Source organism: Pristis pectinata, chromosome 1, assembly GCF_009764475.1.
Source record: "Pristis pectinata isolate sPriPec2 chromosome 1, sPriPec2.1.pri, whole genome shotgun sequence".
In the NCBI taxonomy this organism is placed as follows: Eukaryota; Metazoa; Chordata; class Chondrichthyes; order Rhinopristiformes; family Pristidae; genus Pristis; species Pristis pectinata.
In genome coordinates this window covers 35,447,967-35,473,465 of record NC_067405.1, presented here as the reverse complement: position 1 = coordinate 35,473,465, position 25,499 = coordinate 35,447,967, and the positions used below count along the sequence as shown (strand labels likewise).

General features: G+C 38.7%; 1 protein-coding gene across 1 annotated transcript in view; it reads left to right on the top strand.

The window, feature by feature from the left end:
- scn1laa (sodium channel, voltage-gated, type I-like, alpha) overlaps positions 1 to 25,499 on the top strand; it is a 132,055-nt gene that overhangs the window by 65,663 nt on the left and 40,893 nt on the right. The window contains 3 exon segments of the mRNA XM_052027520.1: positions 14,027 to 14,147; positions 23,783 to 23,937; positions 24,385 to 24,558. Of these exon segments, the coding sequence (XP_051883480.1) occupies positions 14,027 to 14,147; positions 23,783 to 23,937; positions 24,385 to 24,558 (450 nt within the window).

Here is a 25,499-nt window from a genome sequence, read left to right as displayed (position 1 = left end):
TTAAAGGGAGCACGAGACACAGGGCCCAGGTGAGCCAAGTGCTAAACCATCGGGACTTTCGAACAATTCGATACCGGACTATCAGAGTTTTACAGTAGCAATCAATGTTCTCACTCACCCACAAAAAGAGGTAGGCTTTAAGGAATGTCTAAAAGAAGAAATAGAGGCAGTAAAGTTTATGAATTGCAGAGGTAAGGACCTTTGGCAGCTTGCCAACAAATCATTGAGTGATTAAAATTGAAGCAGGTCAGAGGTCAGAATTTGGGAGCCCAGTTATCATGTGTTATGAAAACAAGATATTGTACTTGCTAGAAATCTCAAATAAACAGAAGATGGTTGCAATGCGCAGCAAGTCAGGCAGCATCCATGAAGAGGGTAATAGTTACCATTTCAGATTCATGACCTTTCAACAGAACTGTTGGAATTGAAACGAGTTTCAAGTTGTGAGGGAAAAGAAGTGAAGTAACATTATAGGGTGGAGATTGAATGACACAAATTGAAGTAGTGCTGGTTGAAAATGGTACGAAGAAGGTGTCAAGTGAAATCTGAAGTACCAGAAGAGGAGGGGTGGTAGGGGGGTGGGAATATGTGCTGAAAATGTGCGCTACAGAACTGGATTGGCTGATCATCTGAAATTGTTTAATTTGATGAAAATTGTTGCCTGCCACTTCAGTTCTCCATTTCACTCTGAATGTGACCTGTCTTTAGGCTCCTGCACTGTTTCAATGAAGCTCAGTGCAGAAGGATACCCACTGGTCGATGTGGATGAGTTGGGCTGAATGGCCTGTTTCCACACTGTATGATTCTATGATTTTATATCAGGACAGAGGCCTTTCAGCCCATCTATACCAGTCCCATTTACCAGACTTGGTCTGTTGTCTTATCTGCCTTAGCAATTCAAGTGCTTGTCTAAATACTTGAGTGCCTTGGTGATTCAAGTGCTCTTCTTCATAATTCAACCCTAATGAGTTCACAAATGTTTGTGACGTAGATGAAAATACAATTGTTCATTGACAAGATCAATGATGAGATGTTGGGTTTCTAGCAGTCAAAGTGCTCCACGAAGCCTTTGATCATGTCTCAGTGTTGAAAGTCAGTATTGAAGTCAGGTTTGAGAATCTTGAAATGGTTGCAAATAAGGTTGTATCTCCGCAGTACTTCTACTTTGTGCAGTTAGTTTGTGCTGTTATTCTTATTTTCAGTTCAGGCTTGTCCATTCACTGTCTTTCTATTCCACTTTCAGAACACCAGAATTCTTTTTTCCAAACCTCTTCCATTTTTGCCTACTTCCAAAAGTTCAACAAACCTGGTCCTTTGACCAAACTTTCCAAAATATTCAGAACACCAGAAATAGAAAATAGTATAGAAGTAATTTGTTTATTAACCAAAGGTTTTCAATTTTTCTGCATGTGCATTTTGAATCAAAGTGGTAAATTGGAATTATATTGATTTGTAATTTGTTCCATTTGCAGCCTGCACAAGATCAAATCTTGTAAAATGTACACATGTAGTTGATGTTAATTATTTGTATAGAACACTTCATTGTAAATAAAGTAAGTCAATCTCATAGGTTACAAGGTATTATTACAAGCTATTTTAACAATGTTTCAGCAGGACAGTAATTATTCTTTTACGACTGTCCTGACTTAAAGAAATGGGAGCTGAATATAGTAATGTATTGGTTAGAATGTTGATATAATCTATTAAAGCAGAACAATTCTGTCACTGGCGTAACAAAAAGAGTTCTGGACCATTGATCTAGAGACATGAATTCTAAGCTACCATAGTAGCTGGCAAATTCATATTTAAGTTTTTTTAAATGGTAGTCTCAGTAGCAGTAACCATGAAACTACATGATATTCATAAAATTACTCATCTGATTGGCTGAGCAAAGGAAATCTGCTATCTTTACCCAGCCTGGCCTTTGTGTAAATCCAGATCACCAATGGGTCGACTCTTAACAGTTCAGGAAGCTAGGGATGCACAATAAATGCTGCCGTTGCTGGCAGTGTCCACATTCCTTAAGTAATGTAAATAATCTAATGGACATTTTATTGCAGAATACTTCAAAAAAAATATGGTTAGTCTGCTGGATGATACAGGGTAGCCCATCATTATAGGATCTTTGAAAGCAAAATGTTGAAAAATCCAGCTATGGGGAATAAATTGAGCTTTTTCTGTGGGGAAAAAAAGATTTGTTGCTTAATGTTGCTATTTTAAGTAGTGCTGTATATGGGAGTCTGGCTGGGTGAGAGTGCTGCACCTGTTTTCTGTGATGTCCCAGGCAAATCGTTGGTGGGAGCAATCAGTGGCAACGAAAGTATAAAAGAAGGTAATTACCCAAAAAACATTGTCTCCTCAGACTCACAAGCAGCAGATCTGGTAAGCTGGCCCCTTTGCATAAAGTCAAAGTAGGGCTCACTTGCCAGCTAAGACCTTCTCTGTTTATAAGTCCCACTCCTTTCACATGTACAGTTTAGCAAGGTTGCACTCCATTTGATGCCAGTACTCATGCTCAGCAGCCTCTGATCACTCACAGGTCATACACACAAAGGATCTATGTCTAATTTTAGTAAGTGTACTGCCAGCACACAAAGCACCCAACTGCATTTACAGTCATAGAGTCATACAGCACAGAAGCAGGCCCTTCGGCCCAACTGGTCCATGCTGACAAAGATTCCCATCTAAACTCGTCCCATTTGGCCCATATCCCTCTAAACCCTTCCTATCCATGTACCTGTCCAAGTACTTTTCAAATGTTGTTAATGTACCTGCCTTAACCACTTCCTTAGGCAGCTATTCCACATACCGATCGACCTCTGGGTGAAAAAGTTACCCCTCAGATTCCTATTAAATCTCTTTCATCTCACCTTAAACCTATGCCCTCTAGGTCTTGATTTCCCAACCCTGGGAAAAAGACTGTGCACATTCACCTTATCTATGCCCCTCATAATTTTATACACCTCTATAAGATCACCCCTCATTCTCCTACGCTCTAATGAAATATGTCCCAACCTGCTCAACCTCTCTCCATATCTCAGTCCCTTGAGTCCCAGAAACATCCTTGTAAATCTCCTCTGCACTCTTTACAGCTTAATGACATCTTTCCTATAGTAGGGTGACCAAAACTGAACACGATATTCCACATGCAGCCTCACCAACATCTTGTACAACTGGAACATAACATAATGCCCTGACTGATGAAGACCAGTGTGCTAAAAGCCTTCTTCAACACCCTGTCTACTGATGATGCCACATTCAGGGAACCATGTACTCCTAGGCCCCTCTGTTCTGCAGACTTCCCAGGACCCTACTGTTCGCTGTGAAAGTCCTACCCTCATTTGTCTTCCCAAAGTGCAACATCTCACACTTACCCAATTAAACTCCATTCAGTTATGATCCATTAATTTATTTCCATATTTCCTGACAGCATAGGAGGAGATATTTTGGGCCATCGAGTCTGTGCCAGCTCACAAAGCAATCCCATTACCCATGGATTTTCCATGTAAACTATTCCCTCTTATTTCCATCAACTCTCCCCAGCTCCTAACACTCACCTACACATTGGAGACAACCTGCAGTGCCCGATTAACCACACATCCGTGAGATTTGAGAAGAAACTGGAGGAAACCCACATTGAGACTCCACACAGACAGCACCAGAGGTGAGGATTGAACTCGAGTTGTGAGGCAGCAGCATCACCCCTTGGTGATCATGAATTTAAAAAAGAACACTGGAGCTCACAAAAAAATTGTGCAGTGCAAGAGAATGTCTAAGTAAGAATGTTCCTGCTTTTCTCAAAGGACAGAGACAAATATTTACTTGCACTCGCACTTTATATCAAAATCCAGAAATCTTGCCCAACTGTTCAGAAGACCCAAGGCCAAATTGTAGAAACAGTCTTTCAAGCGCTACTCTCCCTTATAGAATTTTGACTTTGTAAATTACAGGATTGACCATTAGAATCTCTTAAGTTTATTCAGATCGTGTGGTACACCTGTTTTAAATACCTTCAATGCTCTCACCACTATTGGAAATCACTGAAACTATTCTACTTCCAATTCATGGAAATTTTTCCACTCACCAATCCCCAACTTACTGATAGTTGCTTTGTATGATTGTACCTTACATAGTCATTCTAGGCCAAATGTACTTTCCTGAGTTTGACTGATGAGATTGACTGGTCCTCCCTCCACCGTATCCATACCTCTAAGTTGTTTTTTGTCAGTATGCACTGGTGTGGATCATGTTCAGTTCCTGATTGGTCACTTTTTGCTAACAGGCACCACTTTTTATGTGTTGTATTTTGTAGCACAGTCCTAAGCTGGGAGGTTCCCAGGTGTACAGTTTATCTTGCTGAAGTCCATGGCCATATTAATGATTCTGTTGAAGTCTTATGAATTGTAAATTGTGAGAGCAAATAAAGTGAAGTACTAAAGAGAAAGGAGGGGAAGAATGGGACTGAAGGGATTGCTCTTCTGGAAGTTGAGATGGGTCAAACAGCCTCCTTCTCTGTCATAAGTAGGTTGGCGATTCTACAAAATATGTGCAAAAATATTAGGATACGTAGCATTTGCTGCAAAAATGTTCACTGTAATGCTTTTGTTTGGTGATAGTGATTACATTCAATTTTTCATACCTCCCAGGAACCTGCGGGTCACAACGTTTCCAAATGCCTGATGCCTTTGTCCTTCTTGGTGGTGTTTCGGTCAAGGATTTAGGAGGTGCTTTCAAAGTTGACTGGGCGACTAACTGCAATGCATTTTGTAGATGGTATAAACTGGACCCAAAATGTACTGTTAGTGGAGGGAGTGAATGGTTGGGTTGCCAATCAAGCAGGTTGTTTTGTTCTGGATAGTATTGAGTTTCTCGAGAGTTATTGGAGTCATCCAGACATGTGGAAAGACTTTGCGGTGTCAAGGACTGAGCCATTCACCACAGGATACCCTGCCTCTTGTAGCCACAGTATTTATATGGCTGTACCACATGTTAGACGACTTGAAGTGTGATTTTGAAATAACTATAAGTTCACACATAAAGCTTATTCTTATGGTAATATTGATATTTAGACCATAGAACCATAGAAAAATACAGCACAATACAGGCCCTTCAGCCCACCATGTTGTGCCGACCTTCAAACCACTCCTAAGACTATCTAAGCCCTTCCTCCCACACATCCCTCCATCTTAAATTCCTCCATATGCTTATCTAACAATCTCTTGAACTTGACCAACGTATCAGCCTCCACCACCGCCCCAGGCAGCGCATTCCATGCACCAACCACTCCCTGGGTGAAAATCCCCCTTCTGACATCTCCTTTGAACTTCCCACCCATTACCTTAAATCCATGACCTCTTGTATTGAGCATTAGTACCTTGGGAAAGAGGCGCTGGCTGTCCACTCTATCTATTCCTCTTAATATTTTGTATACCTCTATCATGTTTCCCCTCATCCTCCTTCTCTCCAATGAGTAAAGCCCTAGCTCCTTTAGTCTCTCCTCATAATCCATACTCTCTAATCCAGGCAGCATCCTGGTAAATCTCCTCTGCAGCCTCTCCAACGCCTCCACATCCTTCCTATAATGAGGCAACCAGAATTGGACACAGAACTCTAAGTGTGGTCTAACCAGAGTTTTGTAAAGCTGCATCATTACTTTGCGGCTCTTAAACTCGATCCCATGACTTATAAATGCTAACATCCCATAAGCTTTCTTAACTACCCTATCCACCTGTGAGGCAACTTTCAGTGATCTGTGGATATGAACCCCCAGATCCCTCTGCTCCTCCACACTGCCCAAAATCCTGCCATTAACCTTGTACTCCGCCTTGGAGTTAGTCCTTCCAAAGTGTACTACCTCACACTTCTCTGGATTGAACTCCATCTGCCACTTGTCAGCCCAGCTCTGCATCCTATCAATATCCCTCTGTAAGCTTTGACAGCCCTCCACACTATCCACAACACCACCGACCTTTGTGTCGTCTGCAAACTTGCTAACCCAGCCTTCCACCCCCTCATCTAAGTCATTAATAAATATCACAGAAAGTAGAGGTCCTAGAACCGATCCCTGTGGGACACCACTAGTCACAGCCCTCCAATCCGAATACACTCTCTCCACCACAACCCTCTACTTTCTACAGGCAAGCCAATTCTGAATCCACACGGCCAAGCCCCCCTTGATCCCTTGGCCTCTGACCTTCTGAAGAAGCCTACCATGTGGAACCTTGTCAAACGCCTTACTAAAATCCATGTAGACCACATCTACTACACTACCCTCATCAATCTTCCTGGTCACCTCCTCAAAGAACCCTATCAGGCTTGTGAGGCAAGATCTTCCCTTCACAAAGCCATGCTGGCTGTCCCTAATTAGTCCATATTTCTCTAAATGCTCATAGATCCTATCTCTTAGAATCCTTTCTAACAGCTTACCCACCACAGACGTAAGGCTCACTAGTCTGTAATTCCCTGGACTATCCCTACTACCTTTTTTGAAAAAGGGGACAACATTTGCCACCCTCCAATCCTCCAGTACCGCTCCCATGGACAACAGGGACTCAAAGATCCTAGCCAATGGTTCAGCAATCTCTGCCCTCGCCTCGTGCAGCAGCCTGGGGAATATTCCGTCAGGCCCTGGGGACTTATCTGTCCTAATATTTTCTAACAGCTCCAACACATCCTCTCTCTTGATATCTACATGCTCTAGAACATTAACCTTACCAACACTGTCCTCTGCGTCATCAAGACCCCTCTCCTTGGTGAATACTGAAGAGAAGTATTCATTGAGAACCTCACCCACTTCCACATCTTCCATGCACATCTTCCCACTTTTGTCTTTAATCGGACCTACCTTTACTCTAGCCATCCTTCTGCTCTTTACGTACGAGAAAAAAGCCTTGGAATTCTCCTTAACCCTACCTGCCAAAGCCTTTTCATGTCCCCTTCTCGCTCTCCTCAGCCCCTTCTTAAGTTCCTTCCTTGCTACTCTATATTCCTCACGAGCCCTGTCTGATCCTTGCTGCTTACACCTTATGTATGCTGCCTTCTTCTTCTTAACTAGTTGTTCCACCTCTCTCGTCACCCATGGTTCCTTCACCCTGCCATTCCTTCTCTGCCTCACTGGGATAAATTTATCCCTAACATCCTGCAAGAGATCCCTGAACATCGACCACATCTCCATAGTACATTTCCCTTCAAAAATGTCATCCCAATTTACTCTCGCAAATTCTTGCCTTTTGGCTCATAATTCACCTTTCCCCAATTAAATATCTTCCCATCCTCTTTGCTCCTATCCCTGTCCATGACAATGCTAAAGGTTATGGAGCAGTGGTCACTGTCCCCCAAGTGCTCACCCACTGATAGGTCTGTCACCTGACCTGGTTCATTACCTAAAACTAGATCTAATATGGCATTCCCTCTAGACGGCCTGTCAACATACTGTGACAGGAATCTGTCCTGGACACACTTAACAAACTCTGCCCCGTCTAAACCTGTGGCACTAAGCAGGTGCCAATCAATATTTGGGAAGTTGAAGTCTCCCACGATAATAACCCTGTTATTTTTGCATCTTTCCAAAATCTGCCTCCCAATCTGCTCCTCAGCATCCCTGCTGCTACCAGGGGGCCTATAGAATACTCCCAGTAGAGTAACTACTCCTTTCTTGTTCCTAACTTCCACCCATATTGACTCTAGAGAGGATCCTTCTGCATTATCCACCCTTCCTGCAGCTGTGATAGTGTCCCTGACCAGTAATGCCACCCCTCCTCCTCTTCTCCCCCCCTCCCTATCCCTTTTAAAACACTGGAAACCAGGAATATTCAATATCCATTCTTGCCCTGATGTCGGCCATGTCTCTGTAATAGCCACAATATCGTAGTCCCATGTACTTATCCAAGCTCTCAGTTCATCACCCTTATTCCTGATACTTCTTGCATTTAAGTAAATGCACTTTAGCCCATCCACCTTTCTACTTTTATACCCTGTACTCTGCTTCTCCTTCCTCTAAGCCTCTCTACCTGTTAGATCTGACTTTTCCCCATCCCTTTCTTCCTCTGATGTACCCCTCTAGTTCCTGTCCCCCTTGCAAACTAGTTTAAACGCTCCCAAGCCACCCTAGCAAACCTGGCTGCAAGGATATTGGCCCCCCCTCAGGTTCGGGTGTAACCTGTCCTCTCTGTACAGGTCCCACCTTCCCCAGAAGAGATCCCAATGATCCAAAATTATAAAACCTTCCCTCCTGCACCAACTTCTCAGCCACGCATTTATTTGCCATCTCCTCCTATTCCTACCTTCACTATTGCATGGCACTGGCAGCAATCCCGAGATTGCTACCCTTGAGGTCCTGTTCTTCAGCCTTCTGCTTAGCTCCCTAAACTCACTTTTCAGGACCTCATCTCTCTTCCTACCTATGTCATTGGTACCAACATGAACCACGACTTCTGGGTGTTCTCCCTCCCGCTCAAAAATTCTGTGGACCCAATCAGAGACATCCCGGACCCTGGCACCTGGGAGGTAACATACCATCCGGGATTCATGCTCACTGCCACAGAATCTCCTATCTGTTTCCCTGACTATCGAGTCCCCTATCACTACTGCCTTCCTCTTCTCCTCCCTTCCCTTCTGAGCAGCAGGAACGGTCCCAGTGCCAGAGACCTCGCTACTGCTGCTTGATCCCTGCAGGTCATCCCCCTCAACAGCTTCCAAAGCGGAAAACCTGTTATTGAGGGGAACAGCCTCCGGGGTCCTCTGCACTATCTGCCTGTTCGTTTTCTTTTTCCTTTTCTCTCTCCTGACAGTCACCCTTCTATCTACTTCCCATCTACTTCCTATCTATTCCTATCTATTTCTATGCGTTTGGAAATTTAAAGCCAAAGAATAGCACTGTGCAAAACCAATAACCATACGACATTGATAATAAAGCATTGATCTTTAAAAAAATTTATATCGTCTTTAAGATATTTGCTACTTTTACAGTTAACAATATCTGTTAATGATTGAAAATTATTTTTGTTTTAATTTTTTGGTAGGGTATAGGCAAAACTGGGAATGCAGGATTTATTGCTGAGCATGAAATTGTCTAGACAGCAACAACAAAATGATGTGGTATCTATTACTAACTTCATGGATATTAGTAAATAATTGGGTGTCATTAGCTCAGAAGTATTTTATAGTTACTTCTTATTGCACTAATTATCAAAGTTATTGAATTTGATTCATGACACATGCTGTAGTAGAATGTAACTTCTGAGCTGCTAATCAAGTAGTACATCCAAAAATGCTGGCATTACACAACAGGTTAGGCAGTAGCTGTGGAAATAGAAACAGAGATAACTATTCAAGTCTGTGACTCTCCATCAGTAACCCACTTGGTTACACAACTCAAATTAGAATATCTGATAGTTGATACAAAAGCTCTATCACATTTCTGAGTGCCTCGATCTTTTTCTTTCAGTTTCTTCACCAGCACATGTTTATTTTTCATCCACCGAGTGGAAAACTGGAAAGGGCTGTGTCCAGAAATGGTCAGAGCAGAACCAATGGACACATATATCAGTGTCAAGTGCCAGCAGACTCAGAAACTGACAGATAAAATCAAAGTGGAGGGACAAAGGTGTGAAAAAAATGAAAGCAATAACTGAAACTACAGCAGTCAGAGAAAGGACAAAGTTGCAAAATAAAAGAATAATGGAAAGAGTCACATTCAAATAATGTGGCACTATTTCTGAAGATGACAGATGGTTAGTTGACTCCTGATTTAAAAAGGTGTGTATATCAATAGAACAACATTAGTAGTTGCTCAATAATAAACATTTTGTAGAAAGAGCCGATCAACTTGCACGATAGAAATTGATAAAAACTGACAGAGCAAAATCAGTTTTCAAAAGTTTGTTTCCAAACTGAATTGGCAGAAAATGTATAAAAGCACAGGAATCTCACACAGCGTAATTTCTCTGACTTGTAGCTGCATTTTAGTTTGGAATGAAGCAAGTTTTAGGAATAGATTATTGACTAATTGTGATCCATTGCAGTCTAATGTGGTGTAACTCTTGTTGAATGCTTTTCTTGAATAATAACATCGATTTTTTGAATAATCTATCCAGAATTCAACGTAGGTTCATTTGATTATTGAGACCAGTCAACTAAAAGTAAGAAAGTGGATACTATCTTAAATTGAGTTTTCATTTGTGCAAGTGCGTACTCAGCTTATCTTTCTAAGAATGACTTTATGATTAATACTGCAGCCTTTTGGAAGAAAAATATATGTAGTTGAAATTGAATGGAATGCAAGTTGTGATAACATGACAGTATTTTAACTTTGCTAATGTTAACACTATACACACGGAAAAAAAGTAGGCAAAAGTAGGAGCATCTAGTACCTTCATCAATTCTACTCTTTATGCCTTGTCATCATGCCTTGTTCATTCATTTACGTGAAACTGAACAAGAATGGATCCTAGGATAAATAATACTTGAGAGCAGGAGAAGTCATACTATCTTAAAGAATTATAGCATCCATATCGGGTAAAAACAGTGTATGCTTTCTTTATTTATAATGAAACCTCACACAAGTCTCTGGTCTACGTCAGAAGATTGAAAATATTTGTTTCATTCATGTTGCAACTGTTACTAGCTGTTAGGTATAATTTAGCTCTGATAACAAAATGTAAAATCAGAAATAACAAAAATATTTTAACTGTGTCAAGAAATACCACGAATATTGTACTTTCATCACCAAAATAGTGCAATATACTATGTGCAATGTATAACGTATATATTCTTTAAACTTTTAGTGAAGAATTATGTTTAAAAATTATTTAAATGTTTAAATTGAGTTTAAATTATACTAATTTCTAGGGAAATGGAGCTTGTAAATTCTTCTTTTCTTCATCTGGCTAAATAATATAGAATCATATATTGCAGAAACCAAAATTTGAAGCATCTTAAGATCCTTATGGACTTCAGGTCTGCTGGTTTAATCTGACTGCAACGAGAATATTGAACTGAGCAATGAACCTAGCTCAGCATATTAAGAATGTGGCAACATTAGAGGTGCATTTTGTACTTTCCTTTCCAGCCTTAGTATTATTCATTTCCTTTGTTAATGGTAACAGTAAAATTGACAGGTGTGTTACCTTCTGCCACTTATCCAGCCTAATCTATCTGGTTATTATTACAGCTCTATTCCAGAAGCAGACCAGTTTTCATTAAGAAGAGAATTGTAAGACCAATTTGTTGTACCTGAAAAATAACTACTGCTCATTGCTATAGAAGTTAAAAATATCGCTAAAGGTTATTAATTCTCTTTATCTACCTAAATAACATCTGATTTATTTTAATCTTTATTTTCCTCTGATGGTCCTGCGCTTTAGACATCAGATGACTTTAAGTTCAGCATTAGCTTCTTGGCATTTTTAATAAACTCTGCAAACAATGAATATTGTTTCAGCTCACCCACTGTGTGCAGTTTGTAACAGATTTGATGTCCTGCTTTTATTTATGATTATACACAAAGTGTATATCAATAAATTCTAAATAAAATAATATGGAACATCTCTGCAAAAATTAAGTTACACAAAAAGAAATCCTGCTATTACAACAATTCAGCATGGAAACATGGGCAGCTGAACCAAATCCACCACAAAGCTGGCCTAGGATTTGTAAATTGGTTAATTTGGCGAAAACTGAAGATCAAATTAGAATGAAAGAAACTTATGGAATACCAATATGCTATTTGGCTAGTGCCAACTTAAACTACATATTTTGCACTTTTGATGCAGGCAACAAAAAGATCAGAAACATTTGATGGGACAGAAAGTAAAACTGCAATGTTTTTGGCACATGGAGCTTCAGATTACCCATACATAGTAGTACCTGATGGAATGATGCATGCAGTGCTGGTAATCTAAAGACATTGTGGTTCAATGAGTTTTTGCGGTCTGCCTCTATGACCTAATATGCGCATGGTAAAACATGCGCTCATCTTAAGTCAAATGAAGATAGTATATTGAAAGCATTGGTTCAGTTGAATTATTATACAGGAGTCGGTGACAGCTTAAGAAGTAAATTCTGACCAACTGCTTATTCTGAACATTGTATAAGAAGAAGTAAAGCCTCTATAAAAGACTGGCTTTTAAAGAAAAATGTGTGGTTGAGAATCCAGCTATTACTATAGAGATTAATCTAAAATTTTGAGCAAAAATGTAAAATGATCTGTGCCACTTGCTTTTAAATAGATTAGCATATACATGTGGATCATTTATATATTTTTTGATAAAGCAAATACCAAAGTGAAAGTTCAGAGTAGGCTGGTTTACTTTATCGCATTCTTTGAAAGATGAGAAAACACCTTACTTCACTTTGTAAGATTAGCCAGTTTTACCTGTAGTGTGTCACAGCAAGTGTAAACAGAATGTCAATGTGGCGAATCACCCTTATGTGAAAATATATTTTAACTGGTGCCCGAATTTGAGGGGTTCATGCTTTTAACATAGTGTGCAGTGGAATGCAAAAATCATTAAAATGCAATTCATTTTAATAGACTATCTCAAAAAAAATACCCAACGTCATTCATATTGGTGTCTGGGAATGTATGGCTGTAATTGACAAGCACTTGATTCATAGTCCTTTGCATGTCACTGACAGTTACATGTTACCAAATCAGTCCAGTGATTTGCAAGTTAAGTGAATAAAATTTTAAATATATCTATTTTTTATTTTATTCAAATTAAAACACCACCACAATTCAACAGAGTGTACTTACTTGAGCCCATTCAGATTGCTTTCTGCCATTGTAGTATGGAACATCACATCTTCAGCATGTCCTAACATGTCGGTTTTGAAACTCAGATGCAATATGAGATACTAATGATGGAAAATGAAAAATAAGAAGGCATAGTTACTGCTGATGACAAGAGTGCATGGTTTAGTTGAAAAGGTTGCATTGATAATTGAACTTACTTGTTGCAAATCGAAGTTTCCTGCTGGAGATATAAATGGAGGGTGGAATCTGCATATAGATAAAATTTGCCTTATTGGGCTTATCTGGAGAGACTTACAATTTCTATAGCAAGGTCTTAAAGATCCATATCCATTTTGAAATTAAAATAGTAGCATTGTCCTTCCTTTAGGCTTTATTTGAATTTTATGGAACATTTTATTGTAAAATAAGAATGACGTGGCTCTCATTTTAACTAGTTTTGAATTTTTGAGGGAACATAGCTTTTATTTTACTTTATTAAATAATAACCTTCCATGTACTGCCTGCTTACATCATTTTTTTTCAGTTGGTTTGTCAGAGCAGTCATGAATGCTATAACAGATAAATGTGTGCAAAATATCTTAAATTCCACAGTACACAACTGGAATGCCCAGCTACTAATTCTCATATTTCAGAGTGGTACCCAGGTTTGTTCACTATTGATATACAGGCATTTATTTTGTCATTAAGTAAACTGAAACAGAATTGAATTGGAAATGAGTTTTATATATAATGGAAACGCAAGACTCTCAACAGATATGTGCACCTTGTATAAAACTCCAGAACAGGTGTGTGTACCACTTTGATTCATGAGCACTGCTGTCCTAGTTCATCCATTTTAGTAGCAAACAAAAACGTGTAACAATTATCCTAAAGCTAATGTACTGATCTTCCTTCCTGATGCTCAGAAATTGCAGAAGCTCGGAATCCCTTACACACTGAATGGTAAAGTGTATTTTCATGTCACTGAAGATTACACCTGGAGTGTCAGATTAAATGCATATTTTTCATAAATATTTCATGCCACCTTTAGAATTGGCTAAAATGTTCTTTTGGATTTAATGACTATGATATGTATATCAGTTTACTTCATGCATATTCCCACAAGCAAATTCATAGTGTTATAAGCTTTTATACCAGTCATTTCAACTTAATTTCAATATAATAATTAAAAAATCTTAGCAACATCAAACCTACAGAGGCTATTACCAGTTTGGCAGCTGGATACTTGTGATATATCACAATAAATAGCAAAAGTTTGGGTTTCCTTGACAGAAATTGGCTGAAAGCAGCTCATCTGAAGGGAGCACAGTTGACATCAGTCCTCCCGGAGAGGGAGAACAACCAGAAGAAACACCAGAAGAATCCATGGAGCCTGAAGCATGCTTTACTGAAGGTATGATGCTGATGATATCAAAGATTGCTTCAATGCCTAAACATATGAGATGATTGCTTATGTTCTTTGTATATAAGTTAACATAAAAATAGATTTGTATTCATTTCCCCTTTTAAATTTGACTACTGTTTGCTATTCTGTCTGTTGAGAAAATGATCATGTGTATTCGTCCCAGTGCTCCGGACATTTATTCTGCTTTTGCTGAGGTTGAAAAATATCTGACCTGTAAAAAGAAATATTTAGAGATTCTAGTGTAATATGTAATATTTTCATTGTGTCTTATGATGACAGTGTTAAAAGGAATAATAATAGAATTATCAAATTTCAAATCAAAATTACATCATTCAGATTTTTGTGATCTCAGTCTAGAGACTGCAGATTTGTACATGAACAAGACAGTGCAATATGTAAACAGTTTGTGAGGTGAGAATAACTTCCTTTGATATCAAGGCAGCAGTTGACTAAGTATGGTATCAAGATAACTTGGTAAAACTGAAGTCAGTGGGCAGCAAAGTGAAACCAATCCAGTTGGTTGGTTTCATATCTCACACAGAAGAAGAGGGTTGTGATTGTTGGATGTTTCGCAGTCCAGTACCAGACCATCACTGCAGGAGTTCATCAGGGAGTGTCATAGGCCCAACCATCTTCAGCTGCTTCATCAGTGACTTCCCTTCATCAATGGCCTTCCTTCCGTCGTAAGGTTCGAAGTGGGGATGTCATTGATCGTGCAATATTCAATTCTATTGGCAACTCCTCCATCACCAGCAGACAGTGACTGCATTGTATACCATGTAGAAAAATGAATGCAGTTACTCACCCACGCTACTCTGACAACACTGTGATCTCTCCCATTATGAGGTCAAAGGCAGCAGCCGCATGGGAACACCACCGCCTACACGTTCCCCTTCAAGCTGCACGCCATCTTGTCTTGAAAATATATTACTAGTCCTTCATCATCACTGGAACGCCCTTTCACCAGATGGACTGCAGCAATTGAAAGACGTGGCTCATGGGCCATTAGAAATGTGAAATAAATGCTGGTCTTGCCAGTAATACCTAGATCATAAATGAGGAATTCGAAATTCTCCGGCAACGATTTGCTGACTGTGCTCATGGAGTCCGGTGAAGGAGTGAGATTTTGCAGTAGTACCTTTGCATTTATGCTACTGAATCTGCCCAAAAATCTGGATGAATGGCAACAGGAAGCCAAGGTACATTTTAGTGATGTAAAAACTCGATCAAACACACGGCATTGTTCATTTCAGCACTACATTAATCAAAATTGACATTTCCTGGAATAAAATGTGACAATGTGTTGCATTGCTCTGGAAGTTGAAATGGGGACTTTCCACCATGAATCCTGCTTGCAGAATCTTCCGGAACAAGAGCTCTGCCAACTTGTATCATTCATCATGACATTGCATTTCTTCAACATTGCTGGCTGAAATTCAACGATGTTTCTCTATAAAAGGCCTGGAGTTGGCCTCTCACAAACCAACCAGTTTTTGACAGCGTTGTCTGTCTTTGTAATGTCAAGGGTCAGTCACATTCTCACTTGCAACTTCAGCATTTTGCTGCACAACACTTTGGACAATGCCGCCGTGAGGCAGCAGCTCAACGAAGTGTGCCACTGAGCTACCTAAAAAAACAATCATGCCCTGTTCAGCCAAGTTCAAGTCACTAAAAGAAGGAAAGCAGTGGTCCAGTACCAACCCAAGGGGAACACCACTATATACCTCCTCCCGTCTGAAAAATAACAATTCATTAACACACTGTTTTCTGTTATCAAGCCAGCTATTCACATTACAAACTTTCTTTTCACTGGGGTTTCAACCTTGATGATAAGCCCTGAAAAGGGAAAAAACCTCCAGAAACTGAAAATCTGAAACAAAAACAGAAAATGCTGGAAATGTAAAATTAATGTTTCAGATCAATGATCTTTCACTGAAATGTTAACTCTGTTTTATTCACTGCAGAAGTTGCCAGAGCTGCTGAGGATCTCCAGCATTTTCTGTTTTGATAATGTCTGTTGTGTGGCACTTCATCAAATGTCTTTTGAAAGTCCAAATCCACCACATCATTTTCCGTGTCCATCCCCTCATCAAAAAACTCTTTCAAACTAGGCGGTTCATTTTCACTTTAACACATCCACACTGGTTTACCCCACTCAATCCATGTTTGTCCATGTGACTGCTAATTAATTTTGTCCTTAATTTTCAATTATGCAAGTTTTTCCATTGTGTTGGTTAAACTGACTGGCCTAGAGCAGCTGGATTTATCCTTGCACCCTTTTTTTGAACCAGGGTATAATGTTCCATTTCTCAGGCAGTACAGATGTTTGGCAGATTATGACAATCCCTCTGCAATTCCCTCCCTTACCTCCTTCCTTCCCATTACTCCTTTCACTATGAGCTTACAGATTGGGCCCTATCTTTTTCCACCTAAATTCTACTGAACCATCGCCTCCTTAAAGGATACACATTTTTCAATTACAGTTTTGCCTGCCAATTATTGATCATCTGGCCATCGCTGAGTGTGGGGCAGTTGAGAGCTAGTGACTGAGTATTGCAGGCATTACCTCGAGTTTTTAACCTTGACACTACTTTAAAAGCCATCATACTTCTTCCTACATCGCTCCATTTTCAAGGTAACTCGCTTTTGGATGTTGACTAATTGCCCCCATCTGTGAGGTGCACTCAGCTTTAGCTCTTCATATCCTCATAGAACATCAAACATAGAACACTACAGCACAGTACAGGCCCTTCGGCCCTCAGTGTTGTGCTGACATTTTATGCTGCTCTAAGATCTATCTCACCCTTCCCTCCCACATAGCCCCCTATTTTTCTATCATTCATGTGTCTATCTAAGAGTCTCTTAAATGTCCCTAATATATCTGCCCCCACAACCTCTGCTGGCAATGCGTTCCACGCATCCACCACTCTCTTTTAAAAAAAACTTACCCCTGACATCCCCCTTATACCTTCCTCCAAACACCTTAAAATTATGTCCCCTCGTGTTAGTCATTGTCGCCCTGGAAAAAAGTCTCTGGTTGTCCACTTGATCTATGCTTCTTATCATCTTCTACATGATAGGAAGGTCCATTTGGCCTATTAAATCCATGCTAACTCTCAAAATGTACACATCTCCCCATTTACTTCACGTGCCCACCCACTCCATCCTGATTCTCTTTCAAAGCAACCAGGATGTTGTTGGAGGAAATTGGAGCACCTGAAGGAAACCCACATGGTCACAGGGAGAATGCAAACACCAGAGAGGCAGTGCCAGAGGTTAGGATTTAATTCAGGTTGCTAGGGGTGTGACAAGGCATCACCATATGCTGCGTCAATGTGCTGCCCTCTGTGCCATTGTGCCATCCTGGCATAAAATACCATTCTCCTGCTGTAATATGGAGGTTTCAGTTTGAGAAACAGTTGACTCTCTCCCCTTTCCTGCCCTTTCAGCAGTGGTGTATGTGAGCTGTACGGATCCCATTAAAGGCTACAGCTACACTCTTGCAGCGGTATGGCTAAGTGCTAGCAACTCAGAAAAATCTCTTGGGGGTTTAATTAGGGCACTCTATTTGCTGTGAAAGGAAGCATTTGGGAAAAAAAAAGCCTGACCTATTGCACTTAGATCTTGATTAAAAATCACAATTTTAAGGCACATTTTTAAGGGCAAAGCTTGGGACAGTTTTATGCACTAATTTCTGAACATGTATTTCTAGGCCAATTAATTTGTGTTTTTAAGTACTTGAGTTTGGTTAAATATTTTCTAATTATTTTAAGTGTTTAACTTTTTGTTTATTTTTTAAATTGATTGAATGTTAATTGTTTTAAAATGAAAAATTAAAAGATTTTAACATCTTTGACAACTAGGCTTGATTTAGCTGCTGTCAATATCTGTTCTGACCTTGTTGAGGTCGTGCTTGTCTGCCACCTACCCGACCCCCCAGGTGACCCCTTATCTGCTTAGACTGCATGTTTGTGCATATGTGCAGCCTTGTCATTGAGGATCAGGCCAACACTTTGCAGGAAAATGAAGCTGTGGTATCAGCGAAGGATGTCTGGTGGATGAGCCTTCACACACTTTATGCAAGAAAATGGCCTCTTCTCCACTAGATCCAGTACAAGAGTAGAATCATAGTAGAGGGTAGATGATTGGGACAAGGAATGAGGGAGGATTGGACATTGAGTTAGGGTGGCCATTGTCATTGGAGAATGTGGAATCTGAAGCAAATAGGGGTGTTGGTTGGCTGGAAATAGGATCTGGGTTATGGTGGTATGGGGGGTGGACAGAGGTTAGATGGGGAGTGAGACAGGCAATCAGGGACTCTGAGCAAATCAGCAACAGTGGTGCTGGAGGATAACCTACAGTCAGGCCCCCTTAAGCTGAAGTACGCCTCAACCATATAGATGAAACCTGCTGTGTGGCCTTCATCTGAACAAAATAATTTTATGCAAGTGCTGTCAAAATGTGTGTTGCATGCCTTTGGAAATGCACATGCCTGGTGGTCTCTATGTATGTACGGTCACTGACTTAGTGGACGTAAATTGGATTTGCTGAAATGTGCTATGTGCATTGAAAATACTCATTTCCATTTTGCAATTGGATCATAAACCATGTGCCATGCAATGTAATTTCTAAGCAATGATACTTGGCCTCGGACATTCTTAACTTACTGTTTTTCAAAGAATGGAGATTCTGCATTTTGCAGTTGAATTTTATACATCCAATATATATCGTTATATTTGCTAAAGTTTGGTTAATATTTGGAAAATCTAAATTCTGTTGTCTGCTCCTAGTCTTCACTGAAAATGTATTCTTAATGTGTGTTACAGCATAATAGTAAAAACTGTTTAAAAACTAAAACCCTGAAGATGCTGGAAATCTACAATAAAAACAGAAAATACTGGAAATCCCCAGCTTTCACACAGCATCCATGATGACTAGGTCTTTGACCTGCAATGTTAACTCTGTGTTTCCCTCCTCAGAAGTTACCTGACCTGCTGGGTATTCCCAGCATCTTCTGTTTTTATTTGTAATAGTAAAAAGTAGTTGCTAGAATACTCTGAAGTCAATTAAATTTCGCATTTTGATCAGTTGTATCATTATTTGCATAAAGTAACCTTTCAGATATTATTTGAAAACAGTTATCATGCTTTACATAATGGTAATTGTAAACATAAAGAATTGTAAACAAACAGAATTCTACACATTATAATCTTGTGAAACATCACTGCCAAATTGAGGAAAATTAACAACAGTATTTTCTAAATGACGTGATCTCTATTTTGTGATATAAAACATATATATTTAACTAAAACTTACTTAAATATTAAAGTTGTCAAGTGATTTAACTAAACACTGTTGTTTTCTATTAAGATCACAGAACTGTAACTTCAAATTTAAAGGCAGTTCAAAGCATAGGTCCACCTTCTTGTTACTTATCTCCTTCACAAAACATTTTGTTTAGCTCTGTAATGGCAGTTATTTTTAACCTGTTTTTGGTATAAATTTGGTATCCGGTTTGATATACTTGGTTCAATTAATACTTTTACTCACTACCTTATTAACAGGGAAATGTTTGATCACTTTGCTTATTTGTAATTGTAAAGATTATGATAGAACGGGAAGATGACTGTGCTCGCTATCAGTATTCCTCTAAGCTAAGATGCTGTGCCTGTTCATGTCATCACTTATATGTTCTAGTTGACCTACTTTTGCAAGCAGTTCAGAATGTGTCATTTTCCATAGTGTCTAACAACAACTTGAGGTGAACAACATTTGTAATCTTAAACTGCAATATATATTTGTAAATTGGAGCCTGAATCATTGAAAATGTAAATATGGAAAAATGCTGAATCTACCATAAAACAAACATCAGTTCAAATACTTAGACAATCAAATGGCCATTTCTAAGAGGTTCAACTCCTTGTGTCAGCCTTTCAATAGATGATATTTGGAATGTTATTTGCATGTTCGATTTTACTGGGTAATTTCAGTTCATCAGAGATGGTGAGTAAGCCATTTGGAACAAACTCGGTTTAGGGAGCCATTTTCTACGTACATTGCCTTAAGGGTTTTACAGCATTTAGTTTGACTGAATAACTGGAAACCAGATGAGTAGAAAGGTGGCAACAACTTCAGGATAAACCAGAGCGTTTCAACCTGAAGCTGTGTATTAGCACCTAGAGGAGACTGCCAAAATAATTCATTCAGAGGGTGGAAAGCAATGAAAGCATTCGTCAATTTTTAAAGACCTATTCTGCTTCACATCCACTTGGGCTGTTTGCTTTCAAATGCAATGACTTTTGTTTTAAGATCATAATATATAGGAGGCTTCTGTCGTATATCTATACTTTTATCTTTTTAATCATTGATTTTGTTAAAAAAACATTCAAATATTGACTTTTTAACATTGATTAATGTGCATTAAAAAAAACTGGTTAATATACATTCCCTTTTACCCTGGTTAATGTTTTCAGCCATTGTGTGACTGCACTGCAGAAGCAATTGTTGGAAATATGCCTTTCCCTCGGGTAGTGAATGGGGAGATGTATTAAAAAACAGAGGCAGTCTGTCTGTCAGATTCAGCAAAGGCTGTAAGTTCAATCAGACTGTAACAGAACACTCAGGACGGTAAAAGAGATTAGGTAATGAGTTATATTGGTTAATCAATCAGATGATTGATTGGTGTGAGTAAATATGGACAAGCTCTGTTGAGCCAAAATGGAAATGGTACTCACTTATGGAATAAACCTGCTTATTAATTTGCATTTGGTCTTATCTTTTTTAATTTCAAAAATAAACTTTATTCATAATAATATATATACAAAGGAAGAAAACAGTGCAAAATACAAAAACTTAACATTCATGATTGTTACATTTAGTAGTGTAAAACTTAAAGAGAAAAAAAACGCACAAACGTAGCACCATTGCCACTAATGTGACACCCTGAGGTCATACCCCTTTCATTGTTCGAGGGGCTTCACTCAGCCCCTCCATGTGAAGTAGCAGAAGGAGCCAAGACTGTGGTCAGGTGGTTTCTCCATCTTCTTTTGCAAGTGGATTCTACCACATTTGGTTACATCATCAGACCATCCTTTAAATAAGTGTGGATCACTTACAGGAACCTATTTTATAATTCATTCCTGGGATGTGGCTGGCATTTATACCTGTTTACCCTAGATGTGGCCCTGGTTGTCTTGAACTGGACCATTATATGGAGAAAGTATTCTCCAATTGGTATTAATTTGGATGTGTCAGAATTTTACTGGGTGACAATGAGGGTATGGTAATAACTGGAGAGGGTCTGACATGGAAGGGAACGCAAAGGTGATAATGTGTGTTTGTGTACACGAGTTGATCTTGTCCACTCTTCCATGTGCTGGACGGCTTGTATTTGGGACTGGCTGCCATTTTTAAGGGGTCACTAAAACTGAGAGCCCTGAGATTTGTCCTTTGTATCCATGTTTAGTGCAAAGATATATCACTTGTAAAAAAAATTATTAGTTGTAAAAAGAACATATTCACCAGCGACTTTCTCCCTAATTTTTTTTTGTTTTTTGGTACCTGTAGCACCCAAAAAAATAATCTGATATTACTTTTTACAACTTCTTTCATTACTTTGCTGATTATTGGGAATAGATGATGATTATTTATTGATTAATTTAACCACAGTAAATGGCAATTTTCAGGGCTGAATGCATCCATTTTGTATGTTATTTTTGACGGTATAATACCTCAACTAAACTATCATTGAGAAATAACAAATGATTTTTTTGGAGTTAGCTTAAAGGGAATTCATATCTCATGTGCTCTGCTATCATGGGCATTAACTGCCATCAATTATCTTAGAATAATTTATGAGTCCTGTGTTTCTTATTCCTACAGTACTGAGTTGGAGAAGAATGAAAGAATTTTATGTTATACGTGCTTAGCATTTTTTTAAATCTTTGCAACAAGAATCTGGTTACTGTGTGGCAAATTAGCAACGTGATGTACTTACATAAGTGAGATAACATGCATGATTAATGCATGGTGGCAAGAGAAGAAAAATGTAGGTGCAAAAACTATTCACATTAGGTCATTTATATTTCTGTAAAATGTGTTACATTAGATTTCACGTGATTCAATTACGATTTGTAATTTGCAACAAATCCTTTCAAAATAAATTCATGATAGATTCATTTTTTTCTTGCATGTTTGGAAGGCATATGAAAGTGCTTATATTATGTAATAAAGAACTGACTCAAATTTCAGTATAATATTACCCTGTTCGTTTTCATGCCTTATTCATGTAATAACGAACAATGGCAAATCCCAAGTTTTTCAATGAACTTTCCCAATATTGTAAATGCCAAAATAAAATTAAATACCAGTATTACATTATTATACCAAGTAATAAAGTAATGTCTATTACTTTAAACGTACACTGGGAAGTAGCCATCAGTGTTGAGAACTAGAATATTAGGAGTCCAGTGTATTTCATCTCAGTCAAATATCCAAAACTAAAGACACGTCTTCAACAAAAGTAAAATCATGCAGATACTGAAGGTCTGAAACTAAAACAGAAAATGCTGAAAGTGTTCAGCTGCTCAAGCAATATGTACTTCCCAGGTGAAGCAGTAATTGATTTGACCTACTTTCAATTTGGTATGTGTTTAGTACGCTCACAATATAGTCATTGAGAAGAGTAAACAAAGGCTGGGTAATTGCTTTGTGGAACATCTTTGTTCAGTTCAGAAGTTTGATCCCAAATTTCCAGCATATGTGTGAAGAGAGAAAGAGTTATTTTTTCAGGTCAAAGTCCTTTAATCAGAAATGAAAAAAGCCAGGCAATTAATTGGTTGCATTCAAGAACAGAGCCAGGAAAAAAGGGAGGGGAGAAAAGAGCTGGTGTCCAGTGGGATTTAAGGGTAAGCATAATTAAATGACAGAAGAAATAATAATCGCCCAAGGCAAAAGGGAGGTTTTCATGGATGTCAGTCTGGGCAAAGTAAATAAAAGAAACAGTATCCTTTCGTCATCAAAGAAAAACATGTGGATACTGGAAATCTAAGGTAAAAGCAGAAAATGCCTGGAAGACTGTGACTGTCTGACTTTGTTGGACCCAACATTGAGCTGGGAAGGCTGTAATGTGTTGAATCGGAGGATAACATGCTGCAACATGGGCTAATGAAGAGTTTCCTTGGAAATGGGCAGGAAGCCAAGGACAGCAGAAATAGAGTGGGAAATTTAAAGTGACACTTAACTAAATGTTTGCAATCACATTTCTGAACTGAACAAAGATGTTACACAAAGCAATTACCCAGTCTTTGTTTGGTCTTCTCAATGTTGAAGGAAGTATAAGTAAATCAATGCCACACCTGGAAAGTATGATTGGATCTCAGGACTATGGAAAGGGAGAAGGTAAAAGGGCAGGTGTTGCATCTCCTGCAGTTACATGGGAAGATGGACATGTGAACTCGTGTCCCTGTGGGAAGGTCCCTTCGGAACGCTGAGAGGAAGAGGTGTTTGGTGGTGACATCGCATTAGAGATGCCAGAAAATGGCACTATAGCAAAATATTGTGAATTGAAGACTTGGTGTACTTCTGGTATGTCTTGTGTTAACATTTATTCTCATCTTTGTCAGGATGTGTAAGGAAGTTCCCCTTTTGCTATGTCAACATAGAAGAGGGCTCAGGCAAATCCTGGTGGAACCTCAGAAAGACCTGCTACAAAATAGTGGAACACAATTGGTTTGAGACATTCATTATTTTCATGATTCTTCTGAGCAGTGGTGCTCTGGTAAGAGAGTTTTTAGACTTTCCAAATAACTTTTTCACATTTTTTGTTCTACTTGTGCACGCTACTATTATATGCATTTTCGAAAAGAAGGAAAATAAACTGCACACTACATATTGAGGAATCAAGGATTCTTGCTCTTTATAACATAATAAACTAGGTCATTCAATCCATTAAATATGATTCAAAGTATAACCAGTAGTTCAGACAGGAGGAGCTATCTGCTGTGCAATAGATTAAAATCAGTCACTTTATTTCTATTAAGTTCTAAGACCAGTAAGGCCAATCCAACTAATCTACAGTAGACTGAAACCAAAAGTGGTGGTGTTGCTTACTGATGGGGGTGGTTTGTTGGATGTAAAAGAAAGGAAAAAAAAGGTGTGGAATCTGATTAGAAGACTCAGCTTAACCTTTGTTAAAATGCCTTCATTTTTACAAATTTTCTTTCAGGCTTTTGAAGATATTTATATTGAACAACGGAAAAGCATCAAATCAATGCTTGAATATGCTGATAAAATCTTCACCTACATCTTTATTCTGGAAATGCTGCTGAAGTGGGTGGCATATGGTTTTGTGAAGTATTTCACGAATGCATGGTGCTGGCTAGACTTCCTCATTGTTGATGTATGTATCCTCAATTTCCCATTTTATTGATAATCCATGGAATGACGAGACAACATCATTTATTTGGCATTATGATTCCTACTGTCTTATTGCTCAAGGGCCACTGTGTAAAATTAAAATTTCTCAGGGATCTGCTGGAAAATGCAGTCCTGAGATTAATTAGATTTTTTGGGGATAGAGGAAGGAATAATAGAAGAGTAGGAAACTGCTTTCTGTATATATGAGGATGCTTGATGATAGCAATAGTATCAAAAGCGGGAAAATGTCTGAATAACTATTGTCAGCAATGGTAACCTTCACTTTGATAAATAAAAAAGCTACACGTTTCTTCAAATGGAAGCTGTGTCAAAACAAAAAATAAATTTAAAATGACCTGAGCAATGGCATTCAGATTGGGTATAAGATACAAATCTGGAATGCTAATTGAAAATTGCTGCCCCAACCTTACAAATTTAGGATACCTGATATGATTATTTATGAGAATTATCTTTGCTGTATATCACAGACTTGAACATAATTTAAAAAGTTCTTTTAATATTTATAAATGCTCTGTAATTCAATGCTCTTTAGAAAAACAGTTGGTTCAGTAGAGAGCTGCAGGGATTCGACTAGCCTAAGATTACAATTTATGTTCTGTGAATTGTCTGAATCTCCGTGCCTGTGATGCTGCTGCAAGCAGGTTTTTCATTGTACCTGTATCTCACCGCACTTGTGCATTTGACAATAAACTCACCTTGACTTACAGCATGTTCAACTATTGGTGATATTACATAAAACTATTAGTAGAATCCAACCAATTTTAATGCCATTTTTATTTCTGTAAATGTATTACAGCCAATTCAAACCAAAAGTGCTAGTGCTGATATTGATGGGCTAGCCCTGATTGTTTGCTGAGAAACAGATGAAAAATGCAGCTTTTTTAAAAATTTGCTTCTTGGAAT